The 22,991-nt window shown below is 35.2% G+C and overlaps 1 protein-coding gene across 4 annotated transcripts in view; it reads left to right on the forward strand.

The window, feature by feature from the left end:
* ZNF148 (zinc finger protein 148) overlaps window positions 1-22,991 on the forward strand; it is a 131,338-nt gene that overhangs the window by 83,606 nt on the left and 24,741 nt on the right. For all 4 annotated transcript variants that reach the window (XM_036850084.1, XM_036850086.1, XM_036850087.1 and 1 more), the window contains 2 exons: window positions 2,922-3,045; window positions 4,260-4,343. In XM_036850084.1, the coding sequence (XP_036705979.1) occupies window positions 2,922-3,045; window positions 4,260-4,343 (208 nt within the window). The remainder of the gene's footprint in view (window positions 1-2,921; window positions 3,046-4,259; window positions 4,344-22,991) is intronic.

Raw genomic sequence — 22,991 nt, forward strand, 5'->3', positions numbered from 1 at the left:
AGCCCGGTTGCTTGGTCTTTATAATGTACCGTATTTCTCCAAAAGCAGCAGTGACAGGAGTCAAGACAAATCACGTGGAGATATTATAGCAGGCACCTTAGGGTTTAAACTTGGAAATTTCCAATTCTTCAGTTGTAATGGTGTTCATATGTTGAGGGGAAAAAGAAAAGCAAAAATATTTTATGGTACTAGTAGCAAGTAAGCCTGCTAATCTCAGGCAAATCCACTTACCTGGTAGATCACATTTTACTAAAAGATCTGGAAAGGATGTGAACAGGAAAAGAAGCCAAGTCTATACCAAGGAAGATAATTTTACCTGTGTTAATGAGCCATTTCTGTTCCACCAAGGAACTTTGTTCTTTACATACCCATTTCACTATGGGACTACTTAGTGAATTTGCAGACAGTTTTACGAAGAATAGCGTGGTAAGCTGGGAGGATGTTCGGGATGGGCAGTGGGCAGCCATATCAACAGACATTTATAGAGTTTCACTATGATACCCTTTGGATACTGGGGTTATAGTGGTGAAACAAAACAGACAAAATCTGTCGGTTATATTTAAAACATTATAAATTGGAAGAGCCACTGGTGTTCTTCTGAGGCAAGATAATTTTCTTTTATATCGATACAAAGATGTGTGTTACCCCGGCCTAAGAAAAGAAAAAAATTAATATAAAGTTAAATACAAAATGTCCAACAATTTGATTTTTGTGTCATTGAACTTACAAATATGCTAGATTTTTCAGTCTGCTTATTCACAAGTCAGTGTTTGCTGTTTCATCCATAAAATCCACCCTGAATTAAGGCTTGAGTCCACAGTGAAAGGCAGCATTACCTCCAGTGCCAGAAAACAATGACCTAGAACTCCTTAACTCTTCATAAAAGGGCTTTGTACAGTCAAGGATTACATCCGTTTCACTTTAAGTAACTTGGGCCGGATTTGTTCCTTACAAAGCCTTTCCTTGCAGTTGCTATGCCACAGAAAGCTATTGAGTTGCCATGTTTTTGGCACTTGGATCTTCTTATTTGTTATCAACATATGCGAAAAAATACCTGATACTATCTTGTTTTTATTCTGTTTCATATAAAATGTTTAACATCTTTTTGTTATTTTATGTTAGAAATATTTTGAATCATGTTTTAAAAGATTTTGTGGGTTTTTTTTGTTCATTTGTTTTACACATTGTTAACTTGAATATTATTTTGTGACTTGGAGGGGTTGAAAACATTTTAGACTGACTGACCAGAGATGAAACTTTCTGTTCTCACTGACTCTTCAGGAAGCTGTGACACCCACTTGCATTCTCCTGCCAAATGTTTCCCTCTGTGACTTTGGTACATAGACTTTGAAGCATTGTTGACCACATTGGCAGTTTGCCCAGAACCCACATGCCCTGTATAATTTGCATAATAAATACCGTCGATTTACATACAGTATAGGCTGAATTGTCTTCCTGAATTTAAAGTAAAAAAAATTTTTTTTTTAATTAAACCCCTTTTTACTTACTTACTCCCTCTTTCTAGGTTTTGGGAAGGGTGTCATAGCTGTGTATTTACAGGCCCTAATCAGTTTCCACAGGACTTTGTATTTTTTAAGATGTTTGCTAGATTTCTCTACCCTGTGTGGTACACAGTTTCTTGGCTCCCACTCTGTATGCCCCCACCTCCAATACTGTTTCCCTCTCACTTGCCATATTCCTCCTGATCTTACCTCCTAATTTTCTCTGCTTCTTATCTTCACATCATATTTTGTCATCTTCTTCTCTCCTCAATAATGAAAAAAGGGATTATTTGTTATTTTCACTCTGCCACGTGTCTGGTGAGAGAGGCAGTTTAAATGTTGCATGTTGGACAAATGGTTGATAAACTGGAATACATGAAGCCCAGAGGAGAGCTTCTCTCTGGCACTGTCCAGACCTGGCCCAAGATATTCTCGACTACAGGAAGCACAGGCAGATGAGGTTGATGTCTTTGTCACCTGTCTTCCTTCCCCATACCCACTCTCATTTATTAAAGAGTATGCTTAACAATAGTTTAGTAGTCCTAGAATAACCTTAGAGGTCCTAAACTGAACCAGACTCAAAATTCAGTTCTAGGATGACTTAAAAACTTAGTTTTCTTTTTTTCTTCTTTAAGAAAAAAGAAAAAGGAAAACGTAATAGGTAAGCGTTTGTATGGTTCAGAAAAATGTTTTAAGTATGTACAGTGTAAAACCTTCCTCCTGCCATATCTCCTATATGCCAAGTTCCCCAGCCATGACAACCAAGGTTACATACATTTTATGTATATGCTTCTCAAATAGTTTTCATGCATATGCAAACAAATACATATTGCTATATGTACTATCTTGTATACAAAATTAGCAAAATTATATACTAGATTCTGGACCTTGCTTTTTTTCTTACTTAAGAATAAATCCTCGAGCTCTTTCTATGTAAGTATATAGAGAGCTTTCTCGTTTTATTTTACAGCCACATGATATTAAATTGTATTCATTTTCCATGATTTATTTAACCAGTGCTATTTGATTGATATTTACGCCATGTCTAAAACAAGACTTTTGCCCTGCATATGTGATATTTTGAAATTGAAAATAAAGCTATCCTCACCCTAGCAGAGAACACTTAGGGACTCTACTAGACATCAGGTTTGGAGAGGAGGGGGCAGAGTGCTGAGATCTTACCTAACCAGCTTCCAAGGTTTTATTAGTGATTTTTACCCATACTGAGTCACATTGTACTTTCTTAAAATGAATGGTAACATTATTCTGATAGCCCTCTCAAGATTATTTAGGAAAAAATATTTCATAATTTCTGGTGACCATTGTTTGCATTAAAAGGCATTATCTGTTTTATAAATTAGTATTACGTTTTAAAAATTTCTTTCTTTTGTTTCGCCTTTTTTTTTTTTTTTAAACCAGATCCTTACAATAAATGAGGATGGATCACTTGGTTTGAAAAGCCCTAAATCTCACGTTTGTGAGCACTGCAATGCTGCCTTTAGAACGAACTATCACTTACAGAGACATGTCTTCATTCATACAGGTATTTCTTGAATTAAAGTGGGCTTATGGCCATTAAAATTATTATCTTTGCTATTTTCATCTTCTTGTAAATGTCATTCATTTCTAAGACTTTAGGTAACCTGGCATTTCAAATCAGAGAATTCATAGACCAGGATGTAAGAAGGAAAGCAGGAAAAACTTTAAATGAGAAAACAATTAGCATGGATGTGCAAAATTAGTCTTAATTGGATATTTATCTGGCTTAATGTGTTCTTTTTAGCTAGAGAAACAGTTAAAGAATGAACTATTAAAAGCCTGTCAACATTTATTTTTCTATGTAAGATGTCCAGATGGAGTTTGAAATATGAATTTGGGAATCAAATATAAAAAATAAGAACATGAAGTTGTGGAGATCAGAACTAAAGACTGATCACAGATCTTTGGGGAAAGATTACTAGACATGTACGTTGTTGAGTTAAGGGGTGGGGGGGGAGACAGAGTAATAAGGTAGATTTGATGAACTGATAAAATACAGTGTCCCAGAAGCCAAAAGAGGAGAGAATTCCAAGGAGGGTAGGATCAACCATAGCACAACCTTCTGAGACGATAGAGAGAGACAGAGAGCTGAGAACAAACCATTAGAATAAATAGCAGGGAGATCATGAGTAGCTTTTCAGAAAGCAGAGCATAAGGGTTAAAGGACAAGTGGGTGGTGAAGAATTTGAGACATAGGGTAGACTACTGAAAGGAAAGGCTCCAACAGAGAGGGAACGTTTGAAGAGACAGGATTATTTTTTTTTTAAAGGGGATGTTTAGAAAGTTCTGAAGGTTCTGGAGAAAATAAGTGAAAGGGCATAAAGTGGTGGTTAGCCAGGGAGAACAAGGTGGGTGGATCTTCCTCCAGATAAAAAGAAGAGATGTTTAAGACACACTTGGTAACCTGTAGAGTCCTTTCTAGCCTTGTGATTTTTAAATTCTATTTTAAATTGCTTTATTTATTTACTTCTTTTTCCCTTGAAAGATATAAATGAGATTTAATCTCATTTTTGTGAGGTTGTGAGAATGTGAATTTTTAAATCTTGGGGAGGAAATTGAGAGGAAATAAAATTCTGTTAATGAATAGTATAAAAACTTTGTGTGGATAATTTGGAATTTCCAGAATTTGGGCTTCTAAGATTTCTCTTTCCTCAGAAATAGTAACTATAAACTGTGTTTTATCCAGTAACTAATTTGTGGATGTGAAATTATTTTAAGGTGAAAAACCATTTCAATGTAGTCAATGTGACATGCGTTTCATACAGAAGTACCTGCTACAGAGACATGAGAAGATTCATACTGGTGAGTGTTGCCTCCCTTACTAGGGTCATTAAAATTACCATTTCAAATATAGGGAAGAATTTTTAATAAGGAGCAACAACTTGTTGCAACTTTTGTCAGTTTTGTTTCTTAAGAGTATTTATCACAGCTTATCTTTTTTCTTCCTTCAGTAAATCAATGTTAACTGTTAAGACTTGGCTTAACGTCTGAGCCTAATAAATTACTTTGAAATAGAGTTTCATAATAGCTTAAAATATGTTTAAAGTGACAAATGGAAAGAAGTTTTTGTGAAATAGCTGTTTCCTTAGATGTTTAACAAGTTTAGAGTAGGTAAAATGATCATTTGCAGTAATTAGCCAGGGGGATGAAGCAAAGTGCCTGAGTCCTAAAATAGCGATACCACTTTTTCCCCCTTACAGTTTCATGTATATAGCTTACTATATCAAGAGAGTTATAATCTTATAAATTGTAAACTTCCAGTTTTTCAATCAAGTTGTTAAGGATTTAGAAACAAATATTTTGGAAGATCACTATAAAGGAACCCATACCTTTAAAAGTTGAGCCTCATTTTAGAGCAAACGTTTATTTGCATTTATTCTTTTTTTTTTTTGACGAACGTAAAACCAAGTTTTATATGTAACCTTGATTTAGTAAACTGTCGACTTTTGACATCTCTTAAGCATGATGAAAAGTGTTTCTTTAGAATTTATTTCCAGTATTTTGCCTTTTTGTGATGGAATAAAAGAGTTGGTAAATTTGTATAACTTTGGTTCTTACATTTAAATAGAATTGAAAATGATGGTGATAATATATGAATATTGAAAATATTAAGGTTCTTCATATATCTCTATATTAAGTAGTCAAGCAAGTACCTGCCCAGTGTTGTTATTTAGATGTGTTCTCATGGTGCCTGCAGTACCTGTGAAAGGGGATCCTTGGACAGTTTGTCATACAGAAGAAGCAAGCTTTTCTGCCTAATAACTTTCCTTAGCTTTATTGGCCCCTAACAAACATGCACATGGCTAGTGTCCTAAATAAAACTTCAGCTGTGCAGCACATCTGTATGCTTTGATGTTCTACTTTTCAAAGATCATTATGCACACCACCCATTTCAGTTTCTTAAGCAAACATTTTCCACCATTTCTAGATGGGAGAATACGAGGCACTTGGGAGGAAGAACAACGGTATTGATTTTTTTAAGTCCTGTTATCCTTTTTTTTTTTTTTTTTTTAAATATTCTATTTTTTTTTTTTGGCTGTGTTGGGTCTTAGCTGTGGCATGCGGGATCTTCGCTGAGGCATGTGACCTCTTCCTTTTGGCACACAGGCTTCTTTCTAGTTGTGGCATGAGCGCTTAGTTGCCCCGTGGCACGTGGGATCTTAGTTCCCTGATCAGGGATCGAACCCGCGTCCCCTGCATTGGAAGGTGGATTCTTTACCACTGGACCACCAGGGAAGTCCCAACTTTATTGATTTTTTTGTGACTTATAGGTAAATTTAAAGTTTATACAATAATAAAAACCCATTCAGATAATGATAAATGAAAATGGTTAAATGTTTTGTATTTTTGTTTGTTTGTTTTGTTTTGTATGTTTTTAATACCTATTAGGTTTTGATGATTTAATCACTCATTCAACAGAAATTTACTGAGCTGGCAGTATTTTTCATGTACCAGAAGTAGATAATAAAAGGAAGTTTCCTTGGAGTTTACCTTTTTAAAAAAAATTTTTATTGGAGTATAGTTGATTTACAATGTTGTGTTAGTTTCAGGTGTACAACAAAGTGAATCAGTTATACATATACATATATCCACTCTTTTTTTAGATTCTTTTCCCATATAGGCCATTACAAAGTACTGAGTAGAGTTCCCTGTGCTAACAGTAGGTTTTTATTAGTTATCTATTTTATATGTAGTAGTGTGTTTATGTCAATCCCAGTCTCCCAATTTATCCACCCCCCCCCCCCCCACCAAATCCCCTGGTAACCATAAGTTTCTTTTCTACATCTGTGACTCTACTTCTGTTTTGTAAATAAGTTCATTTGTACCCCTCTTTTTAGATTGCACATATAAGCAATATCATATGATATTTGTCTTTATGTGTCTGACTTACTTCACTCAGTATGACAGGCTCTGGGTCCATCCATGTTGGTGCAAATGGCATTATTTTGTTCTTTTTTATGGCTGAGTAATATTCCATTGTATGTATGTACCACATCTTCTTTATCCATTCCTCTGTTGATGGACATTTAGGTTTCTTCCATGACCTGGCTATTGTAAATAGTGCTGCAGTGAACATTGGGGGTGCATGTATCTTTTCGAACTATGATTTTTCTCTGGGTATACACCTAGTAGTGGGATTGCTGGGTCTTATGGTAGTTCTATTTTCAGTTTTTTAAGGAACCTCCATACTGTTCTCCGTAGTGGCTACACCAATTTACATTCCCACCAACAGTGTAAGAGGGTTCCCTTTTCTCCACACCCTCGTCAGCATTTATTGTTTGTAGATTTTTGATGACGACCATTCTGACTGGTGTGAGGTGGTACCTCATTGTAGTTTTGATTTGCATTTCTCTAATAATTAGTGATGTTGGAATTTACATTTTAATGGGAGAGATACACATATAAACAAGCCGAGTGTAGTAAGTGTTGTAGAGTTTTATACAAAATGCTCTTGTACCCTGAAGAAGAGCCAGATGTGCAGTCTTTTGAAGACTACATAGTGCAGGCAACAGAGAAAAACTGTGGGAGGCTCAGTTGAGGGGTGGGGGGAGACAGAGAAAGAATGTGTGTCTGAGTCTGAAAAAAGATTTTCAGAACAATACTTAACTTATTGTGCTCTGCTGTTTTCTATTCAGTTCTAGTAGTAAATTCTTTTTTACAGTGCTGGTCACAATTTTGTAATATCAGTTTGGAAAAATAATTGTGCTAGGCCATGGGGTATCTTGGATTTCAACAGGTTATATTGGGTAGTTAATGTTTATTGAGAATTTACTAAAACCGGATACTGTGCTAAATGTTTTGTTAAATGTCTCATTTAGTTCTCATTAATCTTGAAAAGGAGGCGCTATTACTATCCCCAGTTTTTAGATGAAGAAGCAGTAGGACGCACACTGAAGTTAAGAAACTTACCGAAATTTGTATAACCTAGTATATGGTGGAGCCAAGATTCCAGCTCAAGTCTCTGCGACTCCAGACCACACAATGTGAAATCGCTAATTATGAAGACTGGGACTAGAAGCAGAACGATATCGTTTGCCTTTTTGAGTTTTTCTTGCTCTACCAGTAAGCCAGTTATGGCTTAGCCTTCCTTGTGGGTTTAGTAACATCTAAAAGGGATGGAAGCAAAGGCTGGAGTTCTCATGTTATGGAGAAGATAGGGAATTGAGAGGAATCAGGGCAAACCAGTCACTATGGTTCCTTAACAGAGAAGTTTCTTTTGAAGAGAAATGTAGTTTTGCTTCATTGTCCCCAGCCCCTCACCTCCCAGATGGAACTGATACAAAGGAAATAGATTTTCCTTCTTTACTTCATTGTTCTTGATTCTTTTTATAGACTCTTTCTGAAGATAGTAAGATATTTTTGTCTTATCAAGTTACTTATAAGCTGTACTGAGCTGGGGATATATATTTAGAACCACGTATACATTCTCCATCATTTATTATTTTGTCCTTTTGTCTTTCTTTCATGTTTTAAATGGCTTTTATTTTTGGAGGGGAATAGTGCCCTAAAGTTTGCCCATGTCAAGGCTTTCTCTCTCTGTAGGCTCTTCGTTTAGAAGAATGCATTGAAATAGTTATGGCAGTAAAAATGTTTTGCATATGTTGTTTATCCATTTTTTTTTTTTTTTTTTTTTTTTTTTTTTTTAGGCAAAACAATATTTTTTTTTAATGTTTATTTTTAATTTATTTATTTTTCTTATTAGTCATCCATTTTATACACATCAGTATATACATGTCACTCTCAAACTCCCAATTCATCATACCACCACCCCCACGCCCCTGCTGCTTTCCCCCCTTAGTGTCCATATGTTTTTTTTCTCTACCTCTGTGTCTCAATTTCTGCTCGGCAAACCGGTTCATCTGTACCATTTTTCTAAGTTCCACATATATGCATTAATATACGATATTTGTTTTTCTCTTTCTGACTTACTTCACTCTGTATGACAGTCTCGATCCATCCACGTCTCTACAAATGATCCAATTTCGTTCCTTTTTATGGCTGAGTAATATTCCATTGTATATATGTACCACATCTTCTTTATCCATTCGTCTGTCGATGGGGCATTTAGGTTGCTTCCATGACCTGGCTATTGTAAATAGTGCTGCAGTGAACATTGAGGTGCATGTGTCTTTTTGAATTATGGTTTTCTCAGGGTATATGCCCAGTAGTGGGATTGCTGGGTCATATGGTAATTCTATTTTTGGTTCTTTAAGGAACCTCCATACTGTTCTCCATAGTGGCTGTATCAATTTACATTCCCACCAACAGTGCAAGAGGGTTCCCTTTTCTCCACACCCTCTCCAGCATTTGTTGTTTGTAGATTTTCTGATGATGCCCATTCTAACTGGTGTGAGGTGATACCTCAGTGTAATTTTGATTTGCATTTCTCTAATAATTAGTGCTGTTGAGCAGCTTTTCATGTGCTTCTTGGCCATCTGTTTGTCTTCTTTGGAGAAATGTCTATTTAGGTCTCCTACCCATTTTTGGATTGGGTTGTTTGTTTTTTTAATATTGAGCTGCATGAGCTGTTTTTATATTTTGGAGATTAATCTTTTGTCCGATGGTTCATTTGCAAATATTTTCTCCCATTTTGAGGGTTGTCTTTACAGCTTATTTATGGTTTCCTTTGCTGTGTAAAAGCTTTTAAGTTTCATTAGGTCCCATTTGTTTATTTTTTATTTTATTTCCATTACTCTAGGAGATAGATCAAAAAAAATCTTGCTGTGATTTATGTCAAAGAGTGTTCTTCCTATGTTTTCCTCTAAGAGTTTAATAGTGCCCGGTCTTACATTTAGGTCTCTAATCCATTTTGAGTTAATTTTTGTGTATGGTGTTAAGGAGTGTTCTAATTTCATTCTTTTACGTGTAGCTGTCCAGTTTTCCCAGCACCACTATTGAAGAGACTGTCTTTTCTCCATTGTATATCCTTGCCTCCTTTGTTATAGATTAGTTGACCATAGGTGCGTGGGCTTATCTCTTGGCTTTCTATCGTGTTCCATTGATCTATATTTTTGTTTTTGTGCCAGTACCATATTGTCTTCATTACTATAGCTTTGTAGTATAGTCTGAAGTCAGGGAGTCTGATTCCTCCAGCTCCGTTTTTTTCCCTCAAGATTGCTTTGGCTATTCGGGGTCTTTTGTGTCTCCATACAAATTTTAAGACTTTTTGTTCTAGTTCTGTGAAAAATGCCATTGGTAATTTGATAGGGATTGCATTGAATCTGTAGATTGCTTTGGGTAGTATAGTCATTTTCACAATATTGATTCTTCCAATCCAAGAACATGGTATATCTGTCCATCTGTTTGTATCATCTTTAATTTCTTTCATCAGTGTCTTATAGTTTTCTGCATACAGGTCTTTGGTCTCCCTAGGTAGGTATATTCCTAGGTATTTTATTCTTTTTGTTGCAGTGGTAAATGGGAGTGTTTCCTTAATTTCTCTTTCAGATTTTTCATCATTGGTGTATAGGAATGCAAGAGATTTCTGTGCATTAATTTTGTATCCTGCAGCTTTACCAAATTCATTGATTAGCTCTAGTAGTTTTCTGGTGGCATCTTTAGGATTCTCTGTGTATAGTATCATGTCATCTGCAAACAGTGACAGTTTTACTTCTTCTTTTCCAATTTGTATTCCTTTTATTTCTTTTTCTTCTCTGATTGCCATGGCTAAGACTTCCAAAACTATGTTGAATAATAGTGGTGAGAGTGTATATCCTTGTCTTGTTCCTGATCTTGGAGGAAATGCTTTCAGTTTTTCACCATTGAGAATGATGTTTGCTGTGCATTTGTCATATATGGCCTTTATTATGTTGAGGTAGGTTCCCTCCATGCCCACTTTCTGGAGAGTTTTTATCATAAATGAGTGTTGAATTTTGTCAAAAGCTTTTTCTGCATCTATTGAGATGATCATATGGTTTTTATTCTTCAATTTGTTAATATGATGTATCACATTGATTGATTTGCGTATATTGAAGAATCCTTTCATCCCTGGGGTAAATCCCGCTTGATCGTGGTGTATGATCCTTTTAATGTGTTGTTGGATTCTGTTTGCTAGTATTTTGTTGAGAATCTTTGCATCTATATTCATCAGTGATATTGGTCTGTCATTTTCTTTCTTTGTAGTATCTTTGTCTGGTTTTGGTATCAGGGTGATGGTGGCCTCATAGAGTGAGTTTGGGAGTGTTCCTTCCTCTGCAATTTTTTGGAAGAGTTTGAGAAGGATGGGTGTTAGCTCTTCTCTAAATGTTTGATAGAATTCACCTGTGAAGCCATCTGGTCCTGGACTTTTGTTTGTTGGAAGATTTTTAATCACAGTTTCAATTTCATTACTTGTGATTGGTCTGTTCATATTTTCTATTTCTTCCTGGTTCAGTCTAGGAAAGTTATACCTTTCTAAGAATTTCTCCATTTTTTCCAGGTTGTCCATTTTATTGGCATAGAGTTGCTTGTAGTAGTCTCTTAGGATGCTTTGTATTCCTGCAGTGTCTGTTGTAACTTCTCCTTTTTCATTTCTAATTTTATTGATTTGAGTCCTCTCCCTCTTTTTCTTGATGAGTCTGGCTAAAGGTTTATCAATTTGTTTATCTTCTCAAAGAACCAGCTTTTAGTTTTATTGATCTTTGCTGTTGTTTTCTTTGTTTCTGTTTCATTTATTTCTGCTCTGATCTTTATGATTTCTTTCCTTCTGCTAACTTTGGGTTTTGTTTGTTCTTCTTACTCTAGTTCCTTTAGGTGTAACGTTAGGTTGTTTATTTGAGATGTTTCTTGTTTCTTGAGGTAGGCTTGTATTGCTATAAACTTCCCTCTTAGAACTGCTTTTGCTGCATCCCATAGGTTTTGGATCGTTGTGTTTTCATTGTCATTTGTCTCTAGGTATTTTTTGATTTCCTCTTTGATTTCTTCAGTGATCTCTTGGTTATTTAGTATTGTTTAGCCTCCATGTGTTTGTGTATTTTACGTTGTTTTCCCTGTAATTGATTTCTAATTTCATAGCGTTGTGGTCAGAAAAGATACTTGATATGATTTCAATTTTCTTAAATGTACTGAGGCTTGATTTGTGCCCCAAGATGTGATCTATCCTGGAGAATGTTCCGTGCACACTTCTGAAGAAAGTGTAATCTGCTGTTTTGGGATGGAATGTCCTATAAATATCAATTAAATCTATCTGGTCTATTGTGTCATTTAAAGCTTGTGTTTCCTTATTAATTTTCTGTTTGGAGGATCTGTCCATTGGTGTAAGTGAGGTGTTAAAGTCCCCCACTATTATTGTGTCACTGTCGATTTCCTCTTTTAGAGCTGTTAGCAGTTGCCTTATGTATTGAGGTGCTCCTGTGTTGGGTGCATATATATTTATAATTGTTATATCTTCTTCTTGGATTGATCCCTTGATCTATACGTAGTGTCCTTCCTTTTCTCTTGAAACATTCTTTATTTTAAAGTCTATATTTTATCTCATATGAGTATTGCTACTCCAGGTTTCTTTGGATTTCCATTTCCATGGAATATCTTTTTCCCTCCCCTCACTTTCAGTCTGTATGTGTCCCTAGGTCTGAAGTGGGTCCATTGTAGACAGTATATTGTATCCATTCAGCAAGCCTGTGTCTTTTGGTTGGAGCATTTAATCCATTCACATTTAAGGTAATTATCGATATGTATGTTCCTATGACCATTTTCTTAATTGTTTTGGGTTTCTTTTTGTAGGTCCTTTTCTTCTCTTGTGTTTCCCACTTAGAGAAGTTCCTTTAGCATTTGTTGTAGAGCTGGTTTGGTGGTGCTGAATTTTCTCAGCTTTTGCTTGTCTGTAAAGCTTTTGACTTCTCCATCGAATCTGAATGAGATCCTTGCCAGGTAGAGTAATCTTGGTTGGAGGTTCTTCCCTTTCATCACTTTAAATATATCATGCCACTCCCTTCTGGCTTGTAGAGTTTCTGCTGAGAAATCAGCTGTTAACCTTATGGGAGTTCCCTTGTATGTTATTTGTCATTTTTCCCTTGCTGCTTTCAATAATTTTTCTTTGTCTTTAATTTTTGCCAGTTTGATTACTATGAGTCTCAGTGTGTTTCTCCTTGGGTTTATCCTGCCTGGGACTCTCTGTGCTTCCTGGACTTGGGTGGCTATTTTCTTTCCCATGTTAGGGAAGTTTTCGACTATAATCTCTTCAAATATTTTCTCTGGTCCTTTCTCTCTCTCTTCTCCTTCTGGGACCCCTATAATGCGAATGTTGTTGCGTTTAATGTTGTCCCAGAGGTCTCTTAGGCTGTCTTCATTTCTTTTCATTCTTTTTTCTTTATTCTGTTCCACAGCAGTGAATTCCACCATTCTGTCTTCCAGGTCACTTATCCGTTCTTCTGCCTCAGTTATTCTGCTATTGATTCCTTTTAGTGTATTTTTCATTTCAGTTATTGTATTTTTCATCTCTGTTTGTTTGTTCTAGATCTTTGTTAAACATTTCTTGCATCTTCTCGATCTTTGCCTCCATTCTTTTTCCAAGGTCCTGGATCATCTTCACTATCATTATTCTGAATTCTTTTTCTGGACGATTGCCTATCTCCATTTCATTTAGTTGTTTTTCTGGGGTTTTATGTTGTTCCTTCCTCTGGTACATAGCCCTCTGCCTTTGCATCTTGTCTATCTTTCTGTGAATGTGGTTTTTGATCCCTATCCATTTTTAAATTGTCAAGAAAGTAATAAGTCACCTATCAACTGAACCTCAAAGGTTGTTTGGTGAGAAGAACTACCAGTTTTTACAGGCTCTGTTTTCCTTGTAGCCTCCCTCATCCTTTTGGGTCTCATTATACTGTCACCTTCAGTCTCCCAGCCCCCAAACCTATTGTCTTTTCCATTTGCAACATGGTTAAAAATCATTACCTGCTTGGCTGCTCTTGTTACCAGTAAAGAAATCTTATGTGGCTTTTAAAAACCAGGAACCTAGCTTGATTTGGTTTTCAAATCAATAAATTTTAAACTCAGCCTGGACAGGTTATTACTTAATTGCTTGGGCTAGCCTATGAAATACCATTTTAGAGGAGAGTACCAAGGCCGATCCCTGAACTTCTGGTTAAAGCTTTGTTCCTTTAGCCTAAGGCACTGAAACTGTCAAAATGCAGATATCCTTGGGACTGCTGTTTTGGGCAATTATGGGAGATTTATATCTTTTGTGAATGTATTATAGATCCTTTACTGAGAGTATGTTTTGGGGATATGGGAGAGAAGGTGAGGACTTGAAGCCAGGCTTGCAGATAATCCTAATTGATCATTTTGGTTACAGTCAGAATTACTGGTAAGGTATACAGCTAAGGTTGAACATTTGTCACTGGCAGATTTACTATGTGATCAGGTACCTTTATCTAAGGTGCCTTTTCTTAGCATTTTTTAATGCATGCGTAAAATAAATGTTAGAATGACATATCTCCAGTTGCATGTTCTTTTCTAGTCATTTTGTCACCACTTTCAGGAAATGGCATCTTATTGCCATGGGTAGGGTGTGTTGGTTTGAGGAGTAAAGTACTTAAGTACAGTTTTCAGTATTTTAATTTTATATTAATTTTATGAATTCCTTTAAATAGTAAGCCACAGAATACTTATTCTAATATTCTGACTGTTATAGCGAATTATGGCTTTTTTTTATAGTTGTAGCACTTTTCATTATCTATTTTTTATTTCATTAGTAAAAATGTTACAAAATTATTTCCATATATAGGTAAGTTTTTATAAAATGATTTTCTTCCCCAAAATAAAAGGGATTTTGAAAGTAAACCAAATCATTCAGAATTATACATATTCATTAGGTTTCTTTTCCCACAAAGTTCTTTTTTAAGGCTTTAGTTCTTGAATATACACAATTCTGTAGATACAAATGTAGCAAGAAACACTGGAAAATCTGTCTTCTAAGTTAGCATTCTTCATGCCTGAAAACACGCATTGATCTTCTTTTCCTCTTGACTATGACTTTTATTCACAACCATGTTAAATAGCTGAATAACAGCATTATTATTTTCTTTTTAAACCAGTTGGGCTAGTGAGGTGGAGTCAGAGAGAATGTTGATTCACCCCTGACTAGGTTTGTTCAGCACTTTGTATTTCCTTCAGTATGGTTCAGTTATTGACAAAAATTAGTTTACCTCTCATTATTTTGAAGCCCTAACTTAGAGTTTATTAACCATAATGGAGAAGTCTTATTAAAAGAAAATGTTACAGACCTAGTTAAACTCTCTTTGTGGAGGTGAAGGAACTGTTGGGCTACTGCAGTATGAGCTCCTGGCATTCTGATTGCTGAAGCCAGACAGCACTGGCGTGGGCAGAGCTTGCCAAGAAAGATTAAGCAGGGAAGTACAGATTGCTGTGACTGACATTCTCTGGTTTAACAAAGCTTCCAGAAGCCAGATTTTTTTTTTTTTTTTTTTTTGCAAAACTGTTAATAATTCACATTAAAAGATATGATAACATAAAACACATATAAAAAATTTGACTATTTAACAAAATATCCCAGAAAAGATATAAAAGAAATCATACACATACATACATACATACCTATATATAAAACTATACTGTAACTTTTAAAAAACATTTTGTTTCGGGGGATAAGAGAAGTCATCCAGAAAAGTAACTCCATTTAAGCATTATACTTTAGAACTGAAATATAAAGAATCAGAGTCTTTAAAATGAAAATTGCATAGTTTTCAATTAATTGTAGGTACTTTGTGTGAGTATCCCTCCGCCTCAAATCCATATACAGTGTTGTTAGTTTATAGCGTCTATAGTTAAAAGAAGAATGTTTACCATTTGTTTTGACAAGTTTCTAGTTTAACAAATTGGGAATCTCTTGAAGTGGTCTCATTCTTATTTAGGTATAATTATTGAATGGATCAACATGTGAATCACGCGACTCACAGTTTGACAAACTATACAAGTAGTACAGACAACCTGTGCTTTAGGGGTTCAGATAAAATAGACCAGTGAGGAGTCAGATTGGTGGCCCTGTGAGTTAGATTTAGTTCATGTGTTACATGGGAGTCAAGTGTCATCACAGGAACTATAGAGCAGAAGCATGATGGAAGCCAGGACCAGGAAAAAAATCTGGGGTGTACTGAAGTTGGGAATCTTTGGGGAAGGATAGGTAGACAGATACACATATAGTTCAGAAACACACAGAGCAGCAAGTTAAAGATCAGGCAGACAAGAAGCCATTAGGATCATTGCAGGTGCTGGATAACAGGAGAAGCAGTATGTCAGATTTGCTAGTTTAAAAGCACCAGGAGGAGGAAGGTTCTTCAGGATAGTTAAAAAGCTAGAAATTCCTAAAGGTCATCATTATCATAAACCTAATAATACTGTCAGATAGATTTATTGAGTACCTATTCTCTGCCAAGCACTGTATTAAACACAGTACATAAATTATCTCACTTTATCATCACAGCAGTTCTGTGAAGAGGGTACTGTTACTCCTTTTTTTAAACAGATAAGGAAACTGAGGGTCAAAATGATTAAGTAATCTGCCCCAATGTACACAGATGGTTAATGACATAATTTAGGTGTTCGAAGTTCATGCTCTTAACCACTCTGCTATTGAAAGAGTAGATCAGGCACCAGGAACATTTTTAGTTGACAAAAAATTTGGTTTTAAACATGGAGGTTTTTATTTTGTTCAGGTAAGAGCAGAGCCACTCCTGGACCTAGACTTAACGGCTTGCAGGCAGTTGGTATGTCTGAATGAGATGAAGTCTATGGATGGAGGAGTAAGAGGAAATTCCACCTGATGTGGAATGAACAAAGGCAAGATGAACAACATGTAAATGACCATTCTGAGTAGAGCAGAAAGGGGTGGGTAGAGTGAGAATGAGGAGATAAGAGTAGAAAGCTTGATTTTAGAATTATATTGTCAAACCTTGATGCCAAATGAGGGGGTGTCAAATTTATCTTGTAAGCATTATTAAAAAACTGCATTTTAACTGCCATGTTGCAGGAATATTATTGTTTTGTGAAGAAAACTAGAAATTTGGCAAATGTGTTACTTTTTGGTTAACTATGTATAATTAATAAGAAAAATTTTAGTTTATACACATAATTGCACATTTATTAATCAAGTTTACTTTCAGGTATCAAAAAATCTTTTAGACAAATAAAACAACATTGTTAAGCTTCATGGAATATATTATTACTTCATTTTCACCAAGTTTATCAGAAATAGGCAAAACTTGGAAACCACTGAATATTACAGTGAAACAAAGAAGATTAAGTTTTCTGGACTTTAGAGCCTCTTCTTTGAGCAGTATAGGATGAACTAATTTTCAGAAAAAGAGCTGAAAAGGGACTCCCAAAATTTAATTTCACACATAGAACTTTCTGATTTTTTAAATGTTACTTCTGACAGCAGTTTCTCATTTTTGATGTTTTGGTTTTTCTTTTTTTAACCGTTTTCAATTACTTTAGAAAATATGGTTAGTCTAGAATGATGTAAGTTTCTCTACTCTTTCCCTTGTTAGTTTGCCTTCCCTTAATGTGGCTTTTTCCCTGCTTCCTCCCCACCCCCCAAATTATTTTACATTCTGCAGAAGATGAAGCTTTAAGACAGTTGAGTCTAGATCTGATGTTTTGTTTTACAAATCCTTTGGCACCATATTCTTTTGGAAAAATACTCAGTTACTTCCTTGAAGTCATTCCTTGAAGTCATACACCTTCAGGATTCTCCAATATTGAAGCTGGCTTTTTGACAACAACTACTACTTATTATTCCAGAGCCCAGTTGAGTGAATGACCAACATTCTTGCCTTTCAGATCTTGAATTCATTAAGGTTTCAGATGTCTGGATTGGCTGACAACACATTTTAAAAATTTGTTGATAAAGTTTTTCATTTCACTGACTGACTTTGAATGACACTTTAGGCTCAGAATTCATATATTTTATTTGGGCCTTTGGTGGAAGAGTGGCTGACAAAATGTACTGTCTGATTTGGACTCAGGAATGGTGAAGAAATTGGATTTAAAATATTTAGGGCAACCTAAATTTACTTTTCAAGGTCATTCATTTTAATTTTTCTGGATACTTTTAAGATCTTTAGATGTTGTTATCTCTGAAGAGTTTCTGTTTTAAAAAAAAAAATGCCTAAAGTGTCATCATCATTTTCAACCCCAATTTGAATTTGTTGAAAGCATCTTGACATTCTTTGAAAGCAGCCGCAATAATAATAACAGCTTCTGCATATTTTGTAATTTGTTTTGCTCTTCTGTAGATCTTTTGGAGAGAGTCTAACTTCTTGATACTGTTGCAAAGCAAATGGAGGTCATGGGATTGATATCCTAAGGCAGTACTAGGTACTTACCTATCCAGCTTTATCTCCCAGGGCTGCTTTATGCTGTTTGCATTATTAGTCATTGATGCAAGTACTTCTTGCTCTTTATTTCCTGTAGAAGTCTGAGTTGTCTCCTCTTATAGCTATGTAAAAAGCTGATAGACAAAGTAAGTTGTATTGTTCAACACCCCCGCCCCCATAGAGGGGCACCCCTCTGTAAAGTCTTTACAGGCTTAATTTGTTCTTCTTTACCTACATTTCATTATCTATTTTGACTTTGCCTTTCTAAGGGTGTTTAAAGAATTACTGCTTTCAGTGTTCATTTTTAATTATTCCAGAAGATATATTCAGTCAACTCTTAATTTCCTTAGGGAATTGACCAGATTGACAAATGCAGTTGTGAAAAAATAAAATGATTACCAACACAAAAAGAGCAACATATTTATTGCTGTTGTTTGAATAACATAGTGTTCTGTGTTGTGCTTAATAATAAACACTCTTCATCCTTAAAAATCAATCGGATATGTTCTTGCCTACTTCATCGAGCTTTTAGTTCTTTATACTTGTATAGAGGGGAGGGACATGGAGTCTGATCAGCTGAAACTCTAGAGTCTTGAGAAGGTCTAACTTTATTCCTATAGAAAAATATCCCTGTTATTAAGATACTTTATTTTTTTATATGAGAATTGGGGGCAATGGACAGCAGACTCATGGGAACCTGGAACTGAAAGATCATTTTAAAATGTTAGGATTCAGTGACAAATGCAAGGGTTTTCCCTTATGCGGAAGCCGTGGACATAAATACGAGGTACTGGCCAGGAGACATTTGAGGGGCTGTGATTAAGGGGATGAGATGCTAAGCAAGGGTGGAGAAGAGAATGATTGTTACAGTGAGTGGTAGAGACTACCTTACCAAAAGTATTGCTTGATGCTCTGCTTAATCACTGAGACTTCTAGATTATTATTTAGTAGAATTTGCTCAGTGACTAACTAATATTACCTAGGCTTTTTATGATATTAAGAAAAAGGTTGCAGCCAAGAAATAGACAACTATAACAGACTCTTTTAGCAGAATAATAGCATTTTGGGTCATTTCTTCCCTTGTATGTGGTATTTTCTATTTCTAAGCTATTGCATTTGCATTGTTTTTATGTCTTGGATGAAAGTTCTTGAATAGTAAATATGTCCCTGAATATTGTGTATAAACTTAAAGTTTGCATTAAATCATTAACTGTACTGAATTGAGTTGAAGCTACTGCTCTGTAACAGTCCCGATTTATTTGCTTAGCAGTGTTTGGGTTTTAGAGTAATTAATTAGCTATTAAATTTTTTTTCACTGCAGGAAATTAACTTCTGAAACAAATCCCAATCTTACTTTTTCTCCTTCATTGAAAGAATTGCTTTTATAATGAGATGATGAGGGTCTGAACTTACGAACAAGACATTGAGACTAGAAATCGAATGAAATGGCTATGAAAGACATTTCAAAGGAAGAATAAATATAGATGAAATTTAATAACAATTTAAATGGAAGGAACTAAAGGAGCAAAACTAATACAGGGTAGTGATTTTAAGCTTTTATTGTGGAACCCTTGTTTTCAAGTGAAATCCTACAATGAAGCAACATCAGTAGTCAATTAAAAAACAAGACAGATGATTTCAAGTGGTTTCCTTGGCTCTTGATAAGTTGACAGATGTTACCAATACTACTTAGTTGTTATTTATTCAAGGAGACAATGCCAAATTTGAAGTGACTGAAGAATTAGCCTCTGTGGAACAACTATAGGCAATATTTTCAAAATGGAATTACATACACTTTAAATGGTTGAATTGTATGGTATGTGAATTAGATCTCAATAAAGCTTTTTTTTTTTTAAATGAATACATGAGAAAACATTATTTCAATGTAAATGTGACGTGGACTACACTAAGATGTGTTGCAGCTGATGGTGGCAGAAATACGTGTGGAGCAGAAAAAGTTTAGTTGGCCTAATTTACAAAGCTTGAGAAATGTAAAGCATTTAAAGCTTATGGCTATTCATTGTATGACGTGAGCAGAATTTGTGGAAGACATTTGAATATATTATGTGTCATTGAACCAAGTAGGATCAACAGCAAACTTCGTTTGCTCTGGCGGACTTAACCATGAATTTCTTTCTTATATAGAAACTGAATATCCTGACTTATGTTACTATATAGCAGTTTAATATCTTAAAATTGGTAAAGTTTATTTGGAGTTTTGAGTGTAGAACCAAGGTAAAATTTTTTGAATGAGAACAACCACTCTCAACCACTGTTATTTGAATACTGAAGAATGGCTTTGGAAATTAGCTTTGCTGAAGACTTGAAAATGTTTCTTAATAAATTCATCCTAATATTACAAGGGGAAAACGGTACTTACAGTGACACTTCTACTATGGCAAAGTCGTTTTGACAGCTGTTAGTGTTGAATCACAAATGCTGCTTTATACACTTCCATTGTTGTTTAAAGTTTCAAGAAGCACAATCTCTATTCCACACAAATATGGGGCAGATCATTTTCCAAGTTCAGACCACACTTTGATCAGTTTTTTGGACCTTGATGGCAAGTGCAAAGGAAATGTCCATATTTCAAAATTCATTAATTGTTAACTTCACCTAATCTTCATTCGGAAGTATTAATCTGTAATGTGATGGCGTGTTAAAAGTCACATATCAAGAAAAGAATCTATAGAATTCCATAAATCCCTTCCAACTGATGAATAGTTTCTTAAAATTATATTTCATGGATATCAGTACCTATCTTTGTTACAAAACAATTTCAAAGGTAGAATACTTGTAAATCTCATTGCAGATTAGCATTAGCAGATAAACATTTGCAATTGACTTTGATGACAGGGAACACTAACTTTGAATCCCAATTCAGCAAATGCTACCACCTCCTTTAAAAAATAATTCCAGTCTTCTCATTAGTACATCTGTATGGTGAAAAATTGTATTCTATTATCATCATCATTATCATCAGTATTATTATCATTATATTTTGAATTTCACCAATAAAATATTGGGTTGGCCAAAAAGTTGGTTTGAGCTTTTCCATGACATTTTGTGGAAAAATCCGAACAAACTTTTTGGCCAATCCAGTATATGGAAGTTTTTTTCTCTCGTTGTACTAGTATGTATACAGTATCCTTGATTGTACCTCTGCCCTTTTAGAACAAGTTTGCCGATCTCTGTAAAAGTTTATTCCTTGAACGTCCTACTCAGACTTCTGCTTTGTTGGTGATCTTGTCATTCATTCTTCCTCACTCTTGGACAAGTGGTTACTAAACTTTAGTCTCCTCATGATTTCAGTTTTTCTTTTTGCAAGCATACTTCCTGCTCATGTCTTCTAGTACTTAGGTTTCAACAATCTTTTGTCTCCACTAGCACCTTCAGTCCAGTGTTTCTACCTCCTTTTCAGTATTCCTGTTTTCCTCATATCTTCATTACTTTTCTTACCCAGTGTAAATTCTGTCGTCATTTATTCTAATCACTCCCTTGCTTACACTCAGACCTCTTGCGCTCTCTTGTATATAGCATTCACTTGGCTTAAGTTACGACTTTGGGAAATTTATTAGTTTTTAAATTATTATTTTTATAGAGTTCAATAGGTTGATCTTTTATTTGTTCTTCCCGTTTTATTAATTGACATACAGTACTGTGTAAGTTTAAGGTGTACAGCTTAATGATTTGACTTACATACATCATGAAATGATTATGACAATGTTTAGTGAACATCTGTCATCTCATATAGACACAAAATAAAAGGAAAAGAAAAAAATTATTTTTTCCTTGTGATAAGAACTTTTAGGATTTACTCTCTTAGCAACTTTCATATATAACATACAGCAGTGTTAATTATATAAATCGTGTTGTATATTATATCCCTAGTACTTATAACTGAAGGTTCTACCTTTTCACCACCTTCATCACCATACAAAGATACTACATTATTATTGTGTATTTTCCCTGCATAATACATTTCATCCCTATGACTCATCTAATTTTGTAACTGGAGGTTTGTACCTGTTAATTTCCATCACATTTTTAACCCATCCCCCACCCCCCTACCCTGGCAGCCACCTCTTTGTTCTCTGTGTCTGTGACTGTTTCTGTTGGTTATGTTTGTTCATTTGTTTTGTTTTGTAGATTCCACATATAAGTGAAATCATAAGGTATTTGTCTTTCTCTGATGTATTTCACTCTGGCAGGATTTCTTTTTTTTAATGGCTAAGTAATATTCCAGTGTATCTATATACCACATCTTCTTTATTTAGTAATCTATGGTTGGGCACTTAGGTTGCTTGTCTATCTTGGCTATTGTGATTAATGCTGCAGTGAACATAGGGATGCATATATCTTTTCAAAATATTAGTGTTTTTGTTTCCTTTGGAAAGATAGCCAGAAGTGGAATTGCTGGGTCATATGGTAGTTCTGTTTTTAATTTTTTGAGGAACCTTCATACTGTTTTCCATAGTGGCTGCACCAATTTACATTCCTACCAGCAGTGCACAAAAGTTCACTTTTCGTCACATCCTCACCAACACTTAACTGTTTCTTGTCCTTTTGATAATAGCCATTCTGACAGGTGTGAGGTGATATCTCATTATTATGGTTTTGATTTGCGTCTCCCTGATGATTAGTGATGTTGAGTATCTTTTCATGTGCCTATTGACCATCTGTGTCTTCCTCAGAAAAAATGTCTATCAGGACTTCTGCCCATTTTTTAATCTGTTTTTTCTGTGGGTTTTTTTTGTTTGTTTGTTTATTTTGGGGGGGGTGTTGAGTTGTGTGAGTTCTTTGTATATTTTGGGTATTAACCTCTTATCAGATAAATCTTTTGCAAATATCTTCTCCCATTCAGTAGGCGGCCTTTTCATTTTGTTGATAGCTTCCTTTGCTGTACAAAAGCTTTTTAATTTGGTGAAGTCCCATGTGGGAAATTTAACTCTTTCCATCTCTAGAATAAAACAGAAAGCTGTGCTTGAATTAGGAGCACTTTAAATTTTGAGTGGGCCCTTAATGCATACTGGAATTTATTTCCTTAGTCTGTTCATTCTACCACTCATCTAGATGGGGTCCGTATTTCAGCCAGTGGACTAGTTCCACCTGCTGCCTGTTAATTTTATTGGAACATAGC

This window comes from Balaenoptera musculus, chromosome 4 (genome assembly GCF_009873245.2).
Source record: "Balaenoptera musculus isolate JJ_BM4_2016_0621 chromosome 4, mBalMus1.pri.v3, whole genome shotgun sequence".
NCBI classification, from domain to species: Eukaryota; Metazoa; Chordata; class Mammalia; order Artiodactyla; family Balaenopteridae; genus Balaenoptera; species Balaenoptera musculus.